At 45.3% G+C, this 21,204-nt stretch overlaps 1 protein-coding gene across 1 annotated transcript in view; it reads right to left on the reverse strand.

Annotated features, from left to right (window-relative positions):
- Positions 1-229: 229 nt before the first annotated feature.
- SCNN1G (sodium channel epithelial 1 subunit gamma) overlaps positions 230-21,204 on the reverse strand; it is a 29,795-nt gene continuing 8,820 nt past the window's right edge. Inside the window, exons 5-12 of the mRNA XM_007953192.1 lie at positions 19,850-20,013; positions 7,540-7,638; positions 5,185-5,302; positions 4,318-4,396; positions 4,179-4,236; positions 3,933-3,994; positions 829-904; positions 230-610 (exon numbers count right to left, since the gene is read on the reverse strand). Of these exons, the coding sequence (XP_007951383.1) occupies positions 230-610; positions 829-904; positions 3,933-3,994; positions 4,179-4,236; positions 4,318-4,396; positions 5,185-5,302; positions 7,540-7,638; positions 19,850-20,013 (1,037 nt within the window). The remainder of the gene's footprint in view (positions 611-828; positions 905-3,932; positions 3,995-4,178; positions 4,237-4,317; positions 4,397-5,184; positions 5,303-7,539; positions 7,639-19,849; positions 20,014-21,204) is intronic.

The raw sequence follows: 21,204 nt of genomic DNA on the forward strand, positions 1-21,204 counted from the left end.
TTTGGGCCCAGGACATAACTAGCCATGGATGGTTGTGAGTGTTGCTGAGCAGGGTCCAACAGGCCTCCTGCACACACCCAGGCCCAATCTTGTTCAAAGGAGGCTTTTAGCCATTGTCTCTGAAAAGTCTAGAGGGGGTGCACAGGTCCTGCTCTGTGTCCAGAGACAGGGCCTAAGTACTCAGACCATGGCTGCTGGTTCTGACTAGATCATTCTGTCTAACTCTGCCTCAGGACTCATCTAGCACCTGTGTGTCTGTCAGCTGGCTGGAAAAGGCCCTTTCCAAGCGCAGGGTGTTGTACTTGGGCGGTGGAGTGCCAGGCACCTGAGTCCTTAGGGCTGGAGGCAGGCGCAGAGCGGAGGTGAAAGTGGGCGGATCCTCATCGATATGGAGGGCTGGATTGTCCTGGCCCTGGGGCCTGAGGGCAGCCTCAGGGCAGGGCGGTGGCTGCCTCCGGGCCCACCATTCCTTGGCTTTCTGCCACTGGTGGCGAGTAATGATAGAGAGGGAGTCTATGAAGAAGACCTCGAAGATCTCAATGATGCAGACAACAGAGCAGCTCATCCACAGGCCCAGCTGGCCACCAAAATTAGACAGAAGGCTTGGGATCTGCAAGAGAGGTCAAGCCACAATCATCAAGAGGGACCCTGATTCCCAAGGGAGCCACAAGCATCTCTGGAGGAAGAAGCAGCAGGCTCCCTGACCCTTCTTACCCCACCCTCCCTGACCTGAGAGCTGTCTACAGCAGCCCAACTGGGCTGGGCTGGATCTGCTCCCCAAGGCCAGGCTGGTGGGTACAACTGACAACTCAAAAAGAAGCTACTCACTGTGTTGTCTGGGTTCTCCATGACGGATCTGTGGTTCAGGTCTTTGTAGAATATCAAGAGTTTGGCCAAGTCTGTCCTATAGAAATTCCAACAAGCAGGGCTCAGGTAAGCTGGAAGCCTTGGCATTCACCCAGGTGACTGGCCCCTCTGCCAGGCTGTCTCCCTCCTTCCCAGTTCCTAGCATTGCCCAGACTCTGAGATCCCTGGCCCACAAGGCTCCTTCTGCACCCCAGAGCACAGAACACATCTCCAGTCTGGGCCTGGTTGCTAATGTCATTAATTCACTCCAAAACCTTTTCCTAACTTCCACTCAAGTCAGTTCACCCAGTTATACTCTCTACCAGGACCCTGCTTTTCATTAGACCTGGTTGCTTGTCATTGTTCCATTCAGGGACTGCAATCTCAAATCCCTACAGGAGACAGGCAGGTAATATGAATGAGCAAGGTAGGCCGGGTATGAGATAATAATGATACTAATAACAACAATAACAGTAGCTAGCATTTATTGGGCACTTCCTGTGTTGCCAAGCACCGTTCTAAGAACTTCGTGTGAATTAATTCATGCAATTCTCAAGAGGTATGTATGTTGTTTGTTTTTAATAATTTATTTAATTTTTATTGTCACTAAGAACATACACTACAAAAACAAACACCAATTCAAATTTCTACATGTATAACTCAGTGACACTAGGGACATTCTTTGAGCTGTGCAACCATTCTCATCCTCATTTTCTGAGTTGTTCCTCAACCATTAACATCAACTCACTGCCCCCTGAGGTTCCTGTCTAATCTTTTGAGTTGCTGTTGTCCATTTGATCCCATACAGATAGATCTTAAAAGACTACAACAGTCAGGCAGACATTCTTAACTTAGTTACGCTAAAGTAGCATTTGGTTTTACAGAGACTTCAGAGGATATTTTTGCTTCTAGGTTTAAAGACTATTTTAGGGCAATAGTTTTGGGGGATCACCCAGCCTCCACAGAACCCATGAGATTTGGAAATTCTGTTCTTCATCCTCCCTCTTTTGATCACAATTCTCTATAGAATCTTTGATCAAAATGTTCAGTAATGGTAGCTAGGTACCATCCAGTTCTTCTGGTCTCATGGCAAAGGAGGCAGTGGTTCATGGAGGCAGTTAGCCACACATTCCACGTCCTCCTGTTCCTGACTCTCCTTCTTCCTCTGTTGCTCCAGATGAAGAGATCAATTGCTGTGCCTTGGGAGGTAGGTATGTTTTAATCACCCCCATTTTACAGATGTGGAAACTTGAGGCACAGATGCATTAAGTTACTTGTCTAAGGACACATAGCTAATTGGGAGCACCAGGATTCAAATCCATGTGTCTTGCCTCAGAGTCCATGCTCTTAACTGCTGCATTAAACTGTGTCCTAATAAGACTACAATCACCATTTATTGATCCTGACTCTTGGTGACCCCATGTGTGTCAGACAACTGTGCTCCATAGGGTTTTCAAAGACTAACTCTCAGGTTTTTCTTCCAAGGTGCCTCTGGATGGACTGAAACCACCAACCTTTTGTTTAGCAGCTTTTAGGAAAAAGTGGAAATAATGGTTTGCTTTTAGGGGCTAGATTTGGCCTAGGGTGTCAGTGGTTTGCAATACTAGGTTTAATGGTTTGCAATTGCTGGCCATGGTCTGTCTTTACCAATAGACTGTGAGCACATGAGGGCAGAGACCATGTCTGATATCATCGCTGTACTCCCAGCACCTTACCCAGCACCTGAAACCTTTAGAATGTTCACAAAATGTTGGAGGCTAAACTGGTTCCCTCTGGATCCAGGCCCAGTGGTGGCTACTGCCAGGATGGTGATGGCCCAGAGAGATTGAGTTCACCTGGTGGACTCCCCACCCTCACCCACCTTGTTCTCAAATTGCTAAGGTTCTCCCAACTCTGGTCTGGCTGATTTTTGGTAAAGGTCCCTTAGGGAGGAATTTCTAGGTGGGATTCAATTAAGATTAGAAACTGCAAAGCTCAGAGAAGTATTTTTCAAATTAGGTCAAGATACTTCAATGGGCCATGAAATAAATTTACTAGACTATGATCAATATCTTTTACAAAATGAAGTAGAATAGAAAATGCCAGATGACATCCAACATGATTTTCAGAATACCTATCAACTGGTAAAGGAGCTCTGGTGGCATAGTGCCTAACGCATTTGACTACTAACCAGAAGGTTGGTGGCTCAAACCTACCAGCCACGTTGGGGAAGGAAGATGGGACAATCAACTTCCATAAAGATTTACCGCCTCAGAAACCCAATGGGGGTCACTATGAGTCAGAACCAACTCTATGGCAGTGAGTTTGGTTTTTTTGTTTTGTTTTATCAGCTGGTATGGTGTGGGCAAGGAAGATTGGGTAATCTACTTCCGTAGTGATACCGTCTCGGAAACCCACGGAGGGATCTCTATGAGTCAGATCTGACTTGATGGCAGTGAGTTTGGTTTTGGTTTTTGTATGGTGTGGGCACTAACCAATCAGAATGGATGTCATGATCAATCAGAACAGACCTTGTGACCAAGTAGAATGGATATAGGAGTTCCTGGGTGGTGCAAATGCTTCAGTGCTTGACTACTAGCCAAGAGTTTGCTGTTCAAATCCACCCAGAGATCACTTGGAGGACAGGCAAGGAAATCTTGAAAACCTGCTCACATGGGGTCACTATGAATCAGAATCAACTCCATGGCAACTAACAACAACAGCAACCAGAATAGATATAAGCAATTGGATTGGCAGACCAGAGGGACCACTTCAAGCTCAGCCCAAGTGCACTGCATATCATAAGGAAGTATTGTTTCATGAGATTTTTATTTCAGTTAGTCAATGGCATAATATAAAAAAATATTTCACACTGTATCATATTTCATACAATATAAACAAGTATTTCATATGGTGGGTCGTGGCCAAAAATAGTCTGAGAGCCCCAAGTCTAGAGCAGGGCCTGATTCATGTTTTGCATTCAATAAATATTTGTGGAATGAATGCATGAATGAAAAAAAGAGAGGGTTTGGCAACAAGGAAGCAAGCAAGGATTGTGAGGCCCGTAGAAGGCAGAGGCAGAGGAGACAGGGTGGAAGTAAACTTACTTGTTGAGCTTTTTGTTTATTTGCTGGCCTTGGTCCCAAGTGAGAATGGAGAGCAACCATTTCTGTGATGGAGAAAGAATGGGATCTGGGAATACCCGCAGAGGCCAGGGTCAGCCCGTCTGCCCCTTCTCCCCCAGCCCCAGACCCCCACCTGGCTTCAACACAATGGCTCCCTCTCCTGTAGGTCACCCCTGAGGCCAGAGGACACAACCAGGACATCAGAAAAGAAGGGCCAGAAGAACTTACTTCAGAAACTTCAGATGGCCACTGCGCCAGGCTGGTGGTCAATGTCCACTCCTTAAAGCTAAGGGGAGGAGGGGACAGTGTAAGCATGGGTGGCCTGCTCTGCACAGCCCTACTTGTCTCCAGCCTCTAGTCCACTCACCTGCAGGCTTCCCGGCACACTGCCTGGCAGCCCAGCTCTTCCCGGACAAAGGACTGCTGTAGTTTGTAGTAGCAATACACTGAGGGACGAAGGAAGGGCAGTGTGAGAGCTGGGACCACTGGGCCCTTGCTGGAGGTCCCCGGGTCCCCAGGGGTGCTTCCACAATCTCATTTCATTATTTCTCCTCCCATTTTCCATAAACAATGGTTCTTTGGAAACAAGTGCTGCTTTGTTATGTCAAGAGACAGAGTATCATGGTAATTAAGGGCCCTGAGTTGAGGGTGAGGTAGCCCTTGGTTTGGGTCCACCTCTGTTAATCCTGGGAAGCGTGGGTTAAAGCACTAGGCTGCTAACTGAAAGGTCAGCAGTTCAAACCCACCAGTCTCTCCAAGGAGAAAGATATGGCAGTCTGTACCCTGAGAATTTACAACTTTGGAAATCTTATTGGGCAGTTCTACTCAGTCTTATAGGGTTGCTATGAGTTGGAATTGAGTCAGTGACAGTGGGTTTGTTTTTTGGTTTCTGTTAATCCCTTGTGTGACTTTGAGCAAGTCACTTAACGTTTCCAAGCCTTAGTTACCTCTTCTGTGAAAGGGTGCCATCAATAGTTCTTACCTCCTGGAGGTGACTGAGATGGTCAAGCTCTCAACATAGGCTGGGATGTAGCGTTGGCTCTTTAACTAGGAAGTATATTTGAGCCAGGCTTGATAACTGAAGTTAAAACTCCAGTTAAAGGCTCTTTACAGATAACTTCTTCAGGCAAAAGGCAATGGGGTAGGGACCTGGGAGCACTTAGTACAGGCCATTTCTGGGGCTGGGCTGACCCTGCTCCTGGGGTGTGCAAGACTGGGGGTGGGTCTCACTCACTCCAGTTGGGGTGCTGCTGGTAGTTGCAGTAGTTGGCTCCTTTAGGTAGAGGCTGGCTGTACTGGGCACACCCACATTTCTCCACCATCTTTGTCTGGAAGCATGAGTGAAGGCAGATCTGAGGAAGGAAAGCAGGGGATTCCCTTAATGTCTGTGCACCTGGATGTGAGTGAGTGCCTTCCTGACATGCCCCACATCCAAGAGGGTGGGCCTCACACAGCCTTGGCTGACCATGTGAACAAGAGTGTGGGCCTCACACAGCCTTGGCTGACCACATGAACATGCCCCTTACACCACAGCCTATTGGGCCAAGGGTGATTACCTAACCTCAAAGGGATGAAGCTAGGAAATTTATTGAGTATTTAGACTAATCAAGACCCAGAGACTGGGATGAGCTGGAGTTATGGTGGTCACTTTCCATCACATGAGTGCCAACGCTGAGAGAAGTCGGAAAATTGGAGCAGATGCCAAGAAATGGAGAGAAACAAAGACAGCCTCCAACTTTCCGATTTTCCAGCCCAAGTTGTCCATGCTGCACCTTTGGGGACCATAACCTCCCACACTACCTACAAACCTTGCAGGGCTATTTGGGTTCAAATCCCAGCTTTGCACCTACTAGCTGTGTGACCTCAAGCAAGTTACTTAGCATCTCTGATGCCTTGGTTCATCTTTGGAGTAAGTATAATAGTATCAACTTCATGTGGTTGTGGTGAACATGAAATGAATCAAGATATGTAAAGTGTACCTGGTGGCCTCTCATTAAATATTGTCCAGGAGTGTCTTTCCAATGAGTTTACTTTTTTGTGTGTATCTTTAAGTCAGTTTGGTTGAGTTTCTATTTCTTCTATTTCTTCTTACTCAGTGTTCCCACTTAATGCAAGCTGGAGAACTCAGCCCTGAGAAGCACCTGGTCTGAGTATTCTGCTGGGACGATTTCTGCTCATGCTGGGCACCCTGGTGGTAGGCTATCTCTGCTCCTTAGTGTTGCTGTACCAGAAATACCACAAGCGGGTGGCTTTCCCAAACCGAAATTTATCTTCACATGGTTCAGGAGGGTGGAAGTCTGAATTCAAGAGCACCCATTCAAAGGGGGAAAAAGGAGCTCTGGTGGTGTGGTGGGTAAGGCACTTGGCTGCTAAGCAGGTCAGTGGTTCAAACCCACTGGCTGCTCCGCAGGAGGAAGAGGGGGGCAATGTACTTCCATAAAGATTTACAGCCTTGGAAACCCAATGGGAGTCGCCATGAGTCAGAATCAACTCGATGGCAGTGGATTGGATTTGGTTTTGGGATATTGGTTCTAGGGGAAGACTCTCTGTCTGCTCTGGGGAAAATGCTTGTCTCAGTTTCTCTAGCCCTCTTCTCAGTTCCTTGGTGACCTCCATGTGGCATCTAGCCTTCCCCTTTGTTCTTGCTTCTTTGTGCCTAATCTGCTTTTTTTAATATCTCAAAAGTGATTAGGTTTAAAACACACCGTACATGGATACAGCCTTATTAACATAACAAAGAAACCCCAATTCCCAACTGGGATTACATTCTTAGGTAGAAGAGTTAGGGTTCCAACATATATATATATACACACACACTTTTTCTTTTCTTTTTTTTTGGAGTGAGGAGGAGTAGGCACATTCCATCAAACAGAGGCAAACTGCAGACCCCCAGAACATGAGATAAGACATTACAGATTATCAAGGTCAATGGTTGAAAACTCAAACACCTACAGGGGCCAGTGATGGGGACTGTGGGGAGCCAGAGAACATACACCTCTGTTAAAGACGCAGCTCCACCCACCATTCATTTTGCAGGCATACAAGCTCTATGCTGCCAAATCTTGTTTTTTCAAGAGAAGCTAGAAATCTGGATTTTCTTGTGAAAGTTCCTTACTTTAAAACATCATCCAGGCCAGAAAAACCAGGTCTATGTGACCTGGAAGTGGCCGAGGAGCTGCCAGTTAACAGCCCCTGCTCCGATCCAACCTACCTGATGATGGTTGTGGGTTACACAATCCACCCAACACCACCGGTAAGTGAGGGGTGCCAACAGGACTGGAAGGCGAGCTCCCAGAGCCAGTGCCTCTCCCAGCCACTTCCCTCCCACCCCTCACATGCCAAGGACATTTAACCCCAGCCCTGTCTCGGCTGTACATTGTGTTCCATGCAAACCTCAGTGAATCAATTAAGCTCTGGTTACAGATCAGCTGCAGAGGACTGGAACCAGCTGGCATCATTTGTTCTTGAGGTCTTTGGATGAACCCCAGGGATCCTCACCAGAGTTCCTGGTTCCAGTCCTGACCCAGCCTACCTTTGTCTCCTGGGTCCAGGCCACAAACCTAGGCTGGGCATCCCCACCAGCCCATACCTGGAGGGAGTAGGCAGTATTGTAGATGTTCGTGATTGGCACGTCCTTCCCATCCTCCGTGCACTGGCTGTAGGGTTCACTCAGCTTAAAGGACTCCGTCTGCAATCACACAACAGACATTCAGCTCTGCCTTCCCCAAGGACCCAGACAAGGGGCACTGCTGGCAGCCCCTGGGGGCCAAGTGGCCACTCCATTCACCACACACTCCTGAGCATCCACCTACTAGGTGCCTGGCACTGTTCTAGACACCAAGGGACCAATGTGTCCAAGACAGGTTCTTTGCTCTCCTGGAGTTGACATTCTAGTAGGGTAGACAGATGATCAACAAGCCAGTACGTAAATAAGATGATTTGGGAGAGTGATTAATGCTTCAAAAGAAATGCAGCTGGGTGGGGAGCCTGGAGAGGATGGGAAGAGGAACCAGTCTTACCAACAGAGTGACTGGGGACAGTGTCTCAGAGAAAGGGGCATGTCAGCTCAACACGGAATGGCAAGAAGAAGCTGGCCTTGCCAAAAGATGGAGGAAGAAGATGGGGCTGAGGGAGCAGCAAAGGCTTTTGGGAGGAGGGAGCCAGTGTGGCCAGAATGTGGCAAAGGGGGAGAAGTCGTAGGACATGAAGTCAGAGAGGGAGGTTGAGACTGAATCATGAAGGTCTCCTATGCTGGGCTGAAAAATTGGGGGTTGGTTTTCAGAATGATAGGAAGTCACTGGAGAGCTAGGAAAAAGGAGCAGTGATTGTGGCTATTGCAGTAAAAGTTCCACCCCCTACTCTCTTGTCTTCAGGACCCCCTGGAAAAAAGCTGACTTCCTTGGAGAAGGTTAAGGAATGCTCAACAGAAGGAATAAGACCCTTATCAGAGGAGGTAAAACCGGCATAATGCACAGCACGAAAACCATACAAAGTTATATTCTATTGTGGTTTACTAGAGTTTAGCTCTAGTTAATGTTTGTCACAGCAAATAAATAAGCCAGGCTGCCAGAAAAAAAAAAATAAAAAGAGGGGGTGGGAACAATAATTGATTATAAATCATGAGCAACTTGACAAGGACAAGGTTGTGGTAGCTTCTTGGCCACAGCCAGCTACTCAGAGGGAGCGAGTCGTTGGACCTGTGGGCTTGGAACTATGGCCGCAGGGGACATCAAGCTCAACTGGCATAACACACTACACAAAAACATTGTTCCACATCCTACTTTGGCGAGCAGCGCCTGGGATCTTAAAAGCTTGCAAGCGGCCATCTAGGTGCAGTGATGGGTCTCTCCTTATACAGAGCAAAGAGAAATGAAGAAAACCAAAGACACTTGGAACAATTAGTCCAAGGGACTGGTACACCATGTGATCCTCAGCCTGTATGACTATGAGACCAGAAGAACCAGATGGTGCCTGCCTACCACTATCAACCACTCAGGGGGGGATCTACGTAGGAGACCCTGGATAGAGTGGGAGAACAATGTGGAACAAAACTCAAAATCATAAAAAAAAAAAAAAAAAAAGGACCAGGTTTGCTGATCTGATAGAGCCTGGTGAAACCCTTGAGACTATGTCCCCTAGCTGGCCTTCAAGTCTGGAATTGAACCCGCTCTTGTGGCTTTCAGCCAAACAAAAGACAGGCATATGAGCTGAACATTTACATTAGGTAGATACACTACTTGAAAAGCTCAATCATGGGAAAATAGAAGGGCTGTGTATGCACAGGGAGACAGCTTGGGGGGCAGGAGTGCATGGTAGGGAAGGACACAGGGAAGAGGTAACTACTATCAGGAGGAAGTGGGAAGAGAGCTGTTGCATTGTGGGAAATTGCAGTCAGTGTCATGAGACAAAGTGTATGTGAGCTGCTGTATGGAAAGTGAATTAGCTTTGTAAACTTTCACCCAAATCACAATAAAAATTAAAAAAAAAAACAAAACACAAGCAGCTTATAGCTAGGTTCTGTGTGTGTGTGTGTGTGTGTCTTCTGGAAGGGAGAGTAAACAGAAAAAAGAAGGTAGGTTTATAGGAGAGGAAAAAAATATATATATTTTAGAAGATGTGGCCAGACAAGAAGACCCATCATGGAGAAAAGAGAATGGTGAAGACTGGAGATGTCTCAAGTGGCTATAATCGCTTTGTGTTTTCTTTGTACTGTAATTCACTTGACGCCCCATTAGTCTTCCTCAATTAACCTCAAGTATCTCAAGGGCAGTTGACAGGATTCGTTTTGACATATTTAAACAGAAGCAAACGACAGAGAAAGCAGCCGTCTGACTCCCAGGCTCCCTGTGCTAACATATCATGCCCAGCCTCTCACACAGAGAAGGGTATAACCACAGTCATTTTGCCAGTACCCTGCCCTTCTTACCAACAATCAAAGGTGAGTGTCTTTCCATATCAGTACAGAATAAACAGACTTCATTTCTTTGCTGAAAAAAACAATGCCATGGAGTTGATCCTGATTCACGGTGACCCCATATGGGTCAGAGTAGAACTGTGTTCCATAGGGCCTTCACTGGCTGGTTTTTCAGAAGTAGATTACCAGGCCTTCTTCAGACTTGAACCTTCAATCTTTCAGTTAGCAGCCAAGTGCATTAACCGTTTGCACTACCCAGAGACTCCTCGTTCCTTTAATAGTTGGAAGTAAACACTATGAGAGCCTCTAGTACCTACCAGGCACTGGGCAGGGAATTGGGCTGCAAAGATGCTAAGCAGCGGCTTCCCTCAAGAGCACTGCAATTCAATGCCATCCTCTAAGCCTCTCCAAGCAGCAGCCCTCTGAGCAGCTGTTCCTCTGAACCCTAGGGCCTAGGGTGTCCACAAAGCCTAGATGTCAGCTCTACCTGCCTCAGGCAAAGAAATAAACCACTGTGGCATCTAGGTGAGAGGTGGGTTCACTCAGGCAGCGGTGGGAGGCCAGCAGAGGTCAGTGGGGCTCCCTTGACTTTGAGAACAGCCCATGGGCCACTTCCAGGAACCTACTGGAGAAATCATTTTGATTTCTATGTTTTCTGATTACTCACTGGCCCTTTATTCTATAACAATGCTTATGTAACCCAGAGCTCCTGGGTGGTTCAGGTTGCTTCTTGAAGCAACTGGGTGTAGGGGAAAATGATTCTTTCTGGATAGAATCCAGATCTTCAGTGTCTCAAAGCCTCAACTTGATGGACTGTGACAGAACACACACACACTCTCTCTCTGTCTCTCTCTCTCTGTCTCTCTCTCTGACACCATCAGCTTTCCAGAACTGCAGATCTGTGGATCCTGGGGTAACATTTTGGCTTCTGATCTGACCCCTCTAAACCAAACCAAACTCACTGCCAACAAGTCAATTTGACTCACAGCGACCTCTCTTTTGAGTTTCCAAGGTGGTGTCTCTATGAAAGTAGATTGCCCAGTCTTCCTTCCAAGGAGTGGCTGGTGGGTTTGAACTGCCAGCTTTCTGGTTAGCAGTCAAATGTCTTAGGTACTATACCACTAGAGTTGAGCCCAATACTTGTAAAGTGCTTAGGACAATGCCTAACACATTGCAGGTTCCCAATGAAGGCTAATTGCAACTACTCCTATATGGATGCTCTCAACGCATGTCCCCAACCATTTCTGATACAATATAAATGACTAATGTCCCCAAATTTTACCTCCAGCCAAGATCTTACTCCTGGGGCCAGCCTAACAACTGGTCATCTCCCCTTAGATCACTCATAAATCCCTTAAATTCACCGCATCTATGGGAGACTGCAAACAATGGCCCAAATCCTACCCTCTCATAAAGAGGGAGGGTCTATTTCCCACCTTCTGAACTTGGGTTGGTCATGTGATTTAAACTTTGGCCAACAGGATATTAATACATAGGATGCAAACAGAGATTTGAAAAGTGCCTGCACACTGGAGCTTGCCTTCTCTTGCTGAACTTAGAAGGCTGAGACTGCCATGGGAATGAGCCCAAGCTAGCCAGCTGGTGGATGAGAGGTCACATGGAGGAGAACCACGGTGCAGTGAACCTCAAAAGTCTCAAAAGCCATGAATGAGTCCAGTTGAGATTATCTGAGCCTTGTCTTGACCAGAAGACTTCCCAGATGAGCCCAGCCCAAACTGCCAACCCACAAATGGCAAGCTAATAAGTGGTTGTTATGTTAGGCCAGAAAGATTTGTGGTGGTTTGAATGCCACAAAATACAACTGACATGTTGCCTAACCCTCACCTGAAACCTGTCCAGTCTCCTATATTTCCCATATCAGCTAATGACACCCCATCTATCCAGTTACCAAAGCCAGAAACCTGAGCATCATTCTAGATACTTCTCTCCTTCATCCTATTCAGATGCCTTAGAAATTTCTCTTGATCGGTTGTCTCCTCACCATTCTTGTTCTCACTGTCCTAGCTTGGCCCTTATCTTCTTTCACCCGATGACTGAGAGTCTCCCGTGGCTTCTGCTGCCTCCACACTTTCCCTTGCTCAGTTGCTCTTCCACCTCCCACCACTTATGCTTCTGAATCACAGATCTAAACATGTCTCTATTGCCTGGTGATTCAAATCCAGACACCTCAGCCCTGCCTCAATTGGCTTCAGTCTACTTTCCAAGTCCCACCTCTCACTCAATTCATTTCAAATACTGACTGTGAGCTTAAAATGTACCAAGCCCTGCATTACAGGGAAGCAGACATTGTACTTGTAATTAGAAGTATATACTATAAGGATTTAATATATGATGGTAAACTCTACATTCATCAAACAAAATAACATATTGCTGTGAAAATTGGAACTGTGGAAGACTATTTAATGCCAGGAGAAAATGCTTATGATATCGTTTGAGTTGGTGGGGGGCAGATTATAAAACAGGAGGATCCCATTTTTGTAAAAACAAAACAAATAAACAAACAACAACAAAACATAGAGAGAGTGGGAAGACTTTGCCCTAAATGAGACTATGGGTAGCTTAACTTTTCTTTTTTATGTTTTTTTTTTTTTTTCAATTTTTATTGTGATTTGGGTGAAAGTTTACAGAGCAAGTTCATTTCCCATACAGCAGGTCACACACACTTTGTCTCATGATATTGACTGCAATTTCCCACAATGCAACAGCCCTCTTCCCACTTCCTTCTATGTTGTTCTTATTTCATAATAAGAAAGTATAAAAGTTATTTGTGGATAACTTTTGCACTTCTAATCAGTGGAGAAAAATAAAAAGAATTACCCAATATGTGAAGTCAGGACAATTTGTTAGCTACTTGGGGAAAGGATTAAATTCTATCCCTACTTTGCATTTTACAGAAATAAATCCTAATTGGTTAAGGTATAGTGAAATAATAAAATAATTGGAAGAAAATTCAACTTAGTATCTGATCTTAAGGATAAATCCTCAGTAAACAAAACAACTTACAAAGAAATGACAACATTTTCTTTCTTAAGAAGAAGTAAACAAAATGACTTAAGAAAACTTTTGATGTACCATTAAAAAAAAGGGGGAATCACAAACTGTGAGAGGATAATCAACACATATGGAAGATAATTAGTGCTAGCTATATATAACGTACTCTCATAAATCAATAAGGTGGAGATCAATACCTCATATAGGGCAAGTGTGTGTCAAAATGGGCAAGAAAACCTTCCCTAACCCTTCTGTTCTCTTTAACCTTGTTTTTGCTTCCTTTTATATCTATTTTCTTAGAAAATGTATAGTAACAGCCAATGGTTTTTGACATTTACTGTGTGCCAAGCTCTGTTCTATGTACTTCACATGCATTGACTCACTGAATTCTCACCAATCTATGAAGTATCATCATTATTATCAGCCCCAGTTTAGAGAAGAGGTAACTGAAGCATGAAGATTACACAGTTGAAGCACAAAGCTGGAGTTGAACCCCAGCTATCTGTCTCCAGAGTCTGGACTCTTAATCACCACAAAACCAAACTCACTGCTGTCGATCCCGTCATCACTACCAAAACCAAACTCACTGCCGTTGATCCCGCCGATTCTGACTCACAGTGACCCCCTATTGGGTTTCTAAGGCTGTAAATCTTTACAGAAGCAGACTGCTTCATCTTTCTTCTGCAGAGTTGCTGGGGAGTTCAAACCACTGACCTTCTGGTTAGTGGTCAAATGCCTTAACCACTACCCCACCAAAGCTCCTTCTTAATCACTATGCTATACATACTTAGGGAGCTCTGGTAGCATAGTGGCTAAAAGCACTTGACTGCTAACCAGAAGGCTGGCGGTTCAAACCCACCAGCCACTCCTCGGAAGGAAGGTTGGGCAATCCTACTTCCGTAGTGATACTGCCTCGGAAACCCAAGGAGGGGTCGCTATGAGTCGGGGCCGACTTGACGGCACATAACAACAACAACAACAACATACATACTTATGAAAAGAACTTTTGTGCACAGTTGAAGATAAGATGCACAGTAGAGTTGGCAACAAAAGTGGAGTTTCCCTCCTCTCCAGAGCCCTGCCTCACACCCTCTCCTATGGGCTGTGCACCCTTGTCTACTTCCTCATCTCCCATTTGCCATTCAGCCCATTGTCCTCTGGTTTCTGTTCTGTTCTTTTCACTGAAAACTGCTCACACAAAGAACACCTGTAACCTCCTGGTTGCCAAACCCAGAGAACATATTTTGTCCTTTATCTCACTTGACCTCTGTGTTTGGCACTTTGGATGATACCTTCCTTGAAATTCCCTTCCTTGACTTATTTAATGCCAACTCTTTCTGGCTTCTGGTCCTAGTCCTTGGCCTGTTTCACTGTTTTCTTTTTGCTTACCCCTTAAATGTTGATTATTTTTAGGGTTGTTATCTTCACGTCTTGAGTGATAGCATTGACTTCCAAATCTACATTACCCTCCTGATTTTCTCCTGAGCTCCAGGTTCATAGCATCTACTTCCTGGACATTTTCACCTTGATTTCCCAAAGGTACACAAATTGATTATATCCCAAACTGAAGTAGTTATTCTTGCCCATACTCAACTTATTCTTCCTCGTATCCTAATTGTTACCTAATTCTGAGTCTAGTGGTTGCACCCACCCTGCTGGCCAAGTCGGAACCTAAATAACATCAATCTAATTTCCCTCCGCCCTTCTGCACCAACATCAGTCATCAAGCCCTGCTGCTTCTATGCTGTAAGTGCATTCCTTTCTATCCATCTCCACAGCCACCGCATCAGCCTAGAATCTTATCATTTCTTTCTAACATTGCCATAAATGCCCTGCCTCTAATACATTGATTACATTTCATCCAGTGATTTCCCAAAACAGTTTCACTACACAACTTAAAATCCTTTCCATGACCCTTCTGCAACTGCTATGTCTTTTGCTGCAGTCTCTGGGTGGTGTAAACGGTTGATGCACTTGCCTGCCAACAGAACATTGAAGGTTTGAGTCCACCTGGAGGCACCTCAGAAGGCCTGGTAATCTACTTCAGAAACATTGAAAAACTCAGAAACATTGAAAACTCTGTAGAGCACAGTTCTTCTCTGATACACACGGGGTCACATGAGTCAGAATCAACTCAATGGCAGCTGGCTCTTTATGTCTTGGACTGGCCCTTCCTGAGACTTTTTCTCTGACATTTGTCCTTCAAGAATCCATCATTTAGAAATCTTTCTCCAAGAGCTTCTGTCTGGACTTCCAACCATCCATCCATCCATCCACCCACCCAACAATATTTACTGAGGTTCCACTATGTTCTACAAACTGAGCCTGAGAACAAGACAAGATCCCTGCTCCCATGGAGCTGACATTTTCATTGAGGAAGAGAGACAACAAACAAGCAAATAAATGCATAAACTATGAAAGCTGTGAGGGAGGTAAAATATGGTTGTGAGATGGTAACCAGTGTAGATGGGGTGGTCAGTAAGTGTCCTCTATGAGGTGACATTTGAGCTGAGACTTGTATGAGGAGAAGGAACCAGTGAGGGAAGGAAGGTCAGGCAACCTACTTCCGTAGTGATACCGTCTCGGAAGCCCAAGGAGGGGTTGCTATGAGTTGGATTCGACTCAACGGCAGTGAGTTTTTTTAAAAAAAAAGGAAGGAACCAGTGAGGCAGTGAGAACAGCAAGTGCAAAGGCCCTGAGGTGGAGATGAGCTTGGCATGTGGGACAAACAGAAAGAAAGCTGGCATGACTGGATCATGGAGAATGAAGGAGAGTGGTACCAGCTGATGTTGGAGAAGAAGGCAGGGGCACATCAGGCAGAGAGCCTCATGGCCTGTAATAAGAGGGATTTGATTGTATACTCAATCAATCATAGCCTATGCATCTCAAAAGGAGCATTAATTGCACTGTATTGCAGAAGTGTGTCAATCTATCTTAAGGATAAGATCTTTGAAAGTAGGAGATGTCATATTCATTTCTGGATAGCCAGTGCTATATTGAATAGTTGATATTTGAGGGAAGGAAGGTCCAATAACCTAGCACACCTATTGAAAAAGTAAATAAAAATAAGAAAAGGAAGTCTAGTTTGTTTGGACTTATTCTTAGTGACCCTCTGCTGACCTCTTAGTAATCCCTTGGTTTTTCATTGTTGTAAATTCTCATAAATCAGACTGAGAGCTGACTGACCCTGCTCTGTGGCTTTGATTTTCCCATTCTCAAATTGGGTGCAGCAGAAAACCCACCCATATCTTTGTTCACCCACCATTAGTTAAAGAGAACATTTCCTTAACTATGTGGTGGGCATTTCCAAGCATAGAACAAAAAGAAACAGAGGGTGCCATTCCCTAGCTCTTATACTGACATGGCTTTCAATAGCCCCCATCACAGTCTGCAGACACAGTGAAAGGCAGAAGGGAAGGAGAGGGGAAGACAGTAAGGATGGGCTGCCAACCTCAGGTCCTGTTTTTTGGGGTATAGATAAAACTACACAGGGAATGTCAGATCAACATGCTCACTACTCTGAGCTGGAAATCGGTGGTCTCTGGGTGGACAGAGGACTCAGTGGCCCAGCATCTTAAGGTACTCCAAGTGTTTTCAAGCCACTTGAGTAGGTTGGGCCCCAGGAGTTTTATTTTCGTTCTTTCTTTTTTGAGGGTGGGGTGCAATCAGCATTCACACAATCCCTAAACTATAGGCTTCCCAAAAGCATCCAGACTGCCCTCTGGATGGTCCCCCTTGTTCAGGGCTGTCTCTTTCATGGGCACCAAGGGGCCATTTAAGCCACAAATTTCCTCTGTGGTGTCACCATGTCAGTTTGTCATCTCTGCTGTCCCTGCTTAAAGATCACTTCCTCAGGAAAGCATTCCTTGATCACTGCCAAACCAAAACCAAACCCACTACTACCATTGAGTTAATTCTGCCACATAACCCCATGTGTTACAGAGTAGAACTGCTCCGTAGATTTTTCTTGATGGAAATCTTTACACAATCGGATTGCCAAGGCTTTCTTCTGTGGCACCCTCAGGTGGGTTCAAACCTCCAACTTTAAGGTTAGTAGCCAGAGGCAAGCTATTTGCATCCCCAGGGACCTTTGATCATCCCTAACCCCCCATGAAAAACAAAAACAAAAAACCCTAGGTTAGGCATCCCCACAATATGCTCTCATACAGCCCACAATTCTCTGTCATAGCACTTACGACCATTAGAGTCAATCACTTGTGTAACTGATTTGTCTTTAAGCTCCATCCACTGCTGAATGGATACGTGATAGATGGATACACAAGCCAAATGCCCATAACCCATATGGAGCCATTGTTTGGGGCTGTGCTAAGCCTTTTGTGTCATTCTAGCTCCACTCTAACTTGGGAAGGAACAGGTTGCTTTGCCCCTAATTCTAGTTTCTAAAATCGAGGTCCCTAGTTACTTGCCTCTGGACTAACCACTGGACTCTGGTGAATAATATGGATCCTGGCACTCACCTCCCAAAGATTCTGATTTAGTGGATCTGAGTCTGGTGATCAATCAGGTTTGTAAAGACACCGCTCTGCAGGACAGACTGATGAGAAGGAAGGCTAAGAAGCTGAGCTTGGGACATTAAAGTCGCACATAAATAAAAGTGTGAATGCAGAATCCACAAGGAGACTGGATTTTGTCGTTTTGTTTTCACAAATACGTGAAATGTGCCACTCAGAAGGAATGCAAATTATAATTATAACAGATGCCATTTTTCTCTTGACAAATTAGCAAAGATTAAGTTGGATAATATATTGTGTTGGTAAAAGTTTGGGGAAATAGCTTCTCAAACATATTGTTGGTGAGGCTGTAAACTGCTACAACCTCACTGCAGGGCAATTTGGAAATACATATGATTGACACACTCAACACAGTAACCAGACAAATATATATCACATGGCACCATTGCTTTTAGTAGCAAAAGCCTAAAAATGACCTAAGGTCCCTCAATAACTTGTCCACACAATAGAATGTTATGGGACCTGTGGTAGTAAAGGTTGTGTGTCAACTTGGCTGGGCCTGGTTGAGTAGCTGGGCAGCTGGATGTAGTTATTCCCCATGGTGAGACTGGTAATCAACTCCATGGTGGAATCCACCGGAGTAGCTGAGTAGCTGCCTTAGTGATGTGGTCTGCTTCCTGTATAAGAAGACACTTTGAGAAAGGTCTCTGAGCTTTTTGGGATGCTTAGACTCTGCATGTACCCGAGTCTTCATTCAACAGCCAGCCATATTTCCTGCCAATCTTGGGACTGTTTCTGGACTTGAACTAGTGGCCTGCCATATTGTTTGATAATCTTGGGACTGTGCCATTTTACTTGTCAACCTTTGGTTTGTCAACCTCAGCAGCCAGCAGCTGCCTGAGTCAAGAGATGGCTTCAGCTCCAGTGGGCCAGAAACAAGAGGCAGAGCTAAAGCCCAAGGTCAAGGAGCCTTTACCCAGCCCCTAGAGCTGGCACTTTGAACTCAAGACTTTTACCCTCCAAAACTGTAAGAGAATAAATCCCTGTTTGTTAAACCACACACTTGCAATATATCTGTTACAGCAGCACTGGCTGACCAAAATAAGGTCTTTAAGAAGAATGAGGGTGATCTATAGCTATGGTATCACTTCCAAGCTATAGTGTAAGCAAAAAATGGCCCTAAAAAAAAGCTCACTGTCATTGACTCAATTCAACTCATAGCGACTCCTCCTTGAGTTTCCAAAGTGGTAACTCTACAGAAGTAGATTGCCCAATCTTCCTTCCGAGGAGTGGCTGGTAGATTTGAACTGTCAGCCTTCTGGTTAGCAGTCAAGAGCCTTAGGCATTATTCAAAGAAGAAATGCTTATTCCTGTACACATGCATGTGAAAAAGACTGAAAAATCCCTGTCTAAGTACAGAGGCAACAGTGATGGTCTCTGTGCAGAGGAAGGAGGGGCCTGGAGGGCGGGGAGAGAAAGAAGATATACTCAGCATCATGTACTCGTTGGTGTGGCTTGGGTTTTTCACTGAATGAATGTATCCCATTAATAACTTCTTAATAGTAGAAGAATACAGAGAGAGAGTGAAAGGGAAAGAGAAAGGCTGGTAAGTAGAAGGGAAAACCACACAGGCCAGGAGGAGAGTGCTTCCCATCCTGTCCTTGGTTGGGCTTGCTTTAGGTGTGGCTGACTCAGGAGTTGGAATCTGCAGCCCAGATGTGCTTCTGCTGGCAGGTCTGAGTGCTCTCAGCACCCAGTGAGGTCAGAGAAGGTCAAAAACTTGGAGGACGAAGGTATTCTTGGTAAATGAGGTGAAATTGATGTGAGTGTGTTAGGCAAATAGACCTTGGGTGGCCCAGTGACTTTCTCTTAGCTTTTAAATAGTTTTTACATAACCCATAACCAAAAACCCAAACCAAACCAGTTACTGTTGTGCCAACTCCTGCCAATCCCATGTGTTCAGAACTGCACTCCATAGAGTTTTTCAATGGCTGTGTTCCAATAGTGTATGTAAAATATACATTTAGCGCCTGATGCCTGGCTTCCAGCATGTTGGTATTGTTGTTATGTGCTGTCAAGTTGACCATGACTCATAGCGACCCCTCCTTGGGTTGCCACAGCAGTATCACTACGGAAGTAGATTGTCCAACCTTCCTTCTGAGGAGTGGCTGGTGGGTTTGAACCACCGGCCTTCTGGTTAGCAGTCAAGTGTCTTAGGCACTATGCTTCCAGCATAGTTTCCATAAGTGCTGGTGTGATTCTTTGGAACAAGAGAGTTTTCTTAAATTCTTTCCCAAAATGGCATCTTGTCCTTGTTCGTCCACACAGAAGACACAAGGACAGCTTTTAGTGTAACTGTTGGGATAACCTTTTGGGTAGCCATTGGAAAATACAGGATCATGCTCCCTTTCAAATAACCTCCTTTGTCATAAGCTGCATGTCATTGGTTATCCTTGAAACAAAAGCTGTCCTCCTCACTAAGCAGGTCAGAAATCTCTTACCAGGTGCATTCCGATGGAGGTGGCCATCGCTGTCTCAATCTCTGTCCCCACGTCCTCAATGAAGGGGTATTCTTCCTGCTGATGGACAATCACCTTGGCCCCCGTGGAGGATACCAAAAAGGGATTATATTCCTCTTCATTTATGTACAAGATGACTTGCAGTCCTGGGAGAATAAGGCAGCATGATGAAATCAAAGGCTAGGGATCTATTCCCTTGGAGTAGCCTACTTTTCTCGCTTCCTTGGCAGTCTCAAATCCAGAACCCAGGCGTTTCCAACAAGTGAGAGGAAGACAGGGGCTAGAAGGGAAGCTTCGTGAGGGTAAGAGTTGTGCTTGACCTGCTCACTGATGTATCTTTGGGGCTCAAAGACAGTATCACTACCACAGTTTTTTCCAAGCATAAGTCAGGGAACTGCTATCTTGCCTGAGACTGCTTTTTCCTGTGTTCCTTTGAGTTGAGAATTTCTACTGAACATCCAAAAGGAAGGTGCAGTACTATGGCTGCTTAAACCTTTAGAGAGAGTGCCCAGGGAAGAAATAAATCACTAATGGTATATCTCATCACTGGCCTAATTTCTCTCCCTGCTCCCACATTTGTCCCCTGAAGTCTATTCTGCACTCAGAAGCCAGAAGGATCATTTAAAAATGGAAATCAGATCACGTCATTCCTTTGCTTGAGACCCTTCAATGATATCCCATTAGATACATGGGAAAGTCCATGAACCTGCCTGCTGCTCTCCAGGCCATAGTGATGCAGCCCCTGCCCACCTCCTCCTCCTCATCTCCTCCCACTCTCCCTCTCCCTCAATAAGCTCCAAGCACACAGGTCTTCTTTCTGTTTCTAAAGTACATCAAACTCATTTACTTCTCAGGGACTTTGCACTTGCTAGTCCCCGGAATGCTCTTCCACAGGATCTTAACCAGGGCTTTGAACTGGTTCAAACTGATTCAATTATGGCCTGAAGTGAAACCAAGATGGACTAGAATTTGCAAAATGTGAGTGCCTGGAATGATTACAAGAATGGGGAAAATTAAAATTCAAAGTCCTGGAATGGGAGACTTGGAAGAGGCATAGTGAGCCCCTTCAGGAGCCCAATGCAGGAGGCTGGGTTATTGCCAGCACTGTGGAGAGTGACACACATTCAAAGTGATAAGGTCAGCCACCATCTTTGAGCAGGGCACTGTTATTTCCCACTCTGCTGGTCAAGAGATTTGGTTGCTACGCAACACACACGCTGTCCCTATTTTCTAAGAAGGAGACTAAGTTTCTAGCAGGATGTTGGCCCATAATTTTCCCCATTCCAGCTATCATTCCAGGCACCCACATTTTTACAAATTCTGGCCCATCCTGGTTT

Source organism: Orycteropus afer, unplaced genomic scaffold (genome assembly GCF_000298275.1).
Source record: "Orycteropus afer afer isolate SDZICR_OR568_19922 unplaced genomic scaffold, OryAfe1.0 scaffold00376, whole genome shotgun sequence".
Classification (NCBI taxonomy): Eukaryota; Metazoa; Chordata; class Mammalia; order Tubulidentata; family Orycteropodidae; genus Orycteropus; species Orycteropus afer.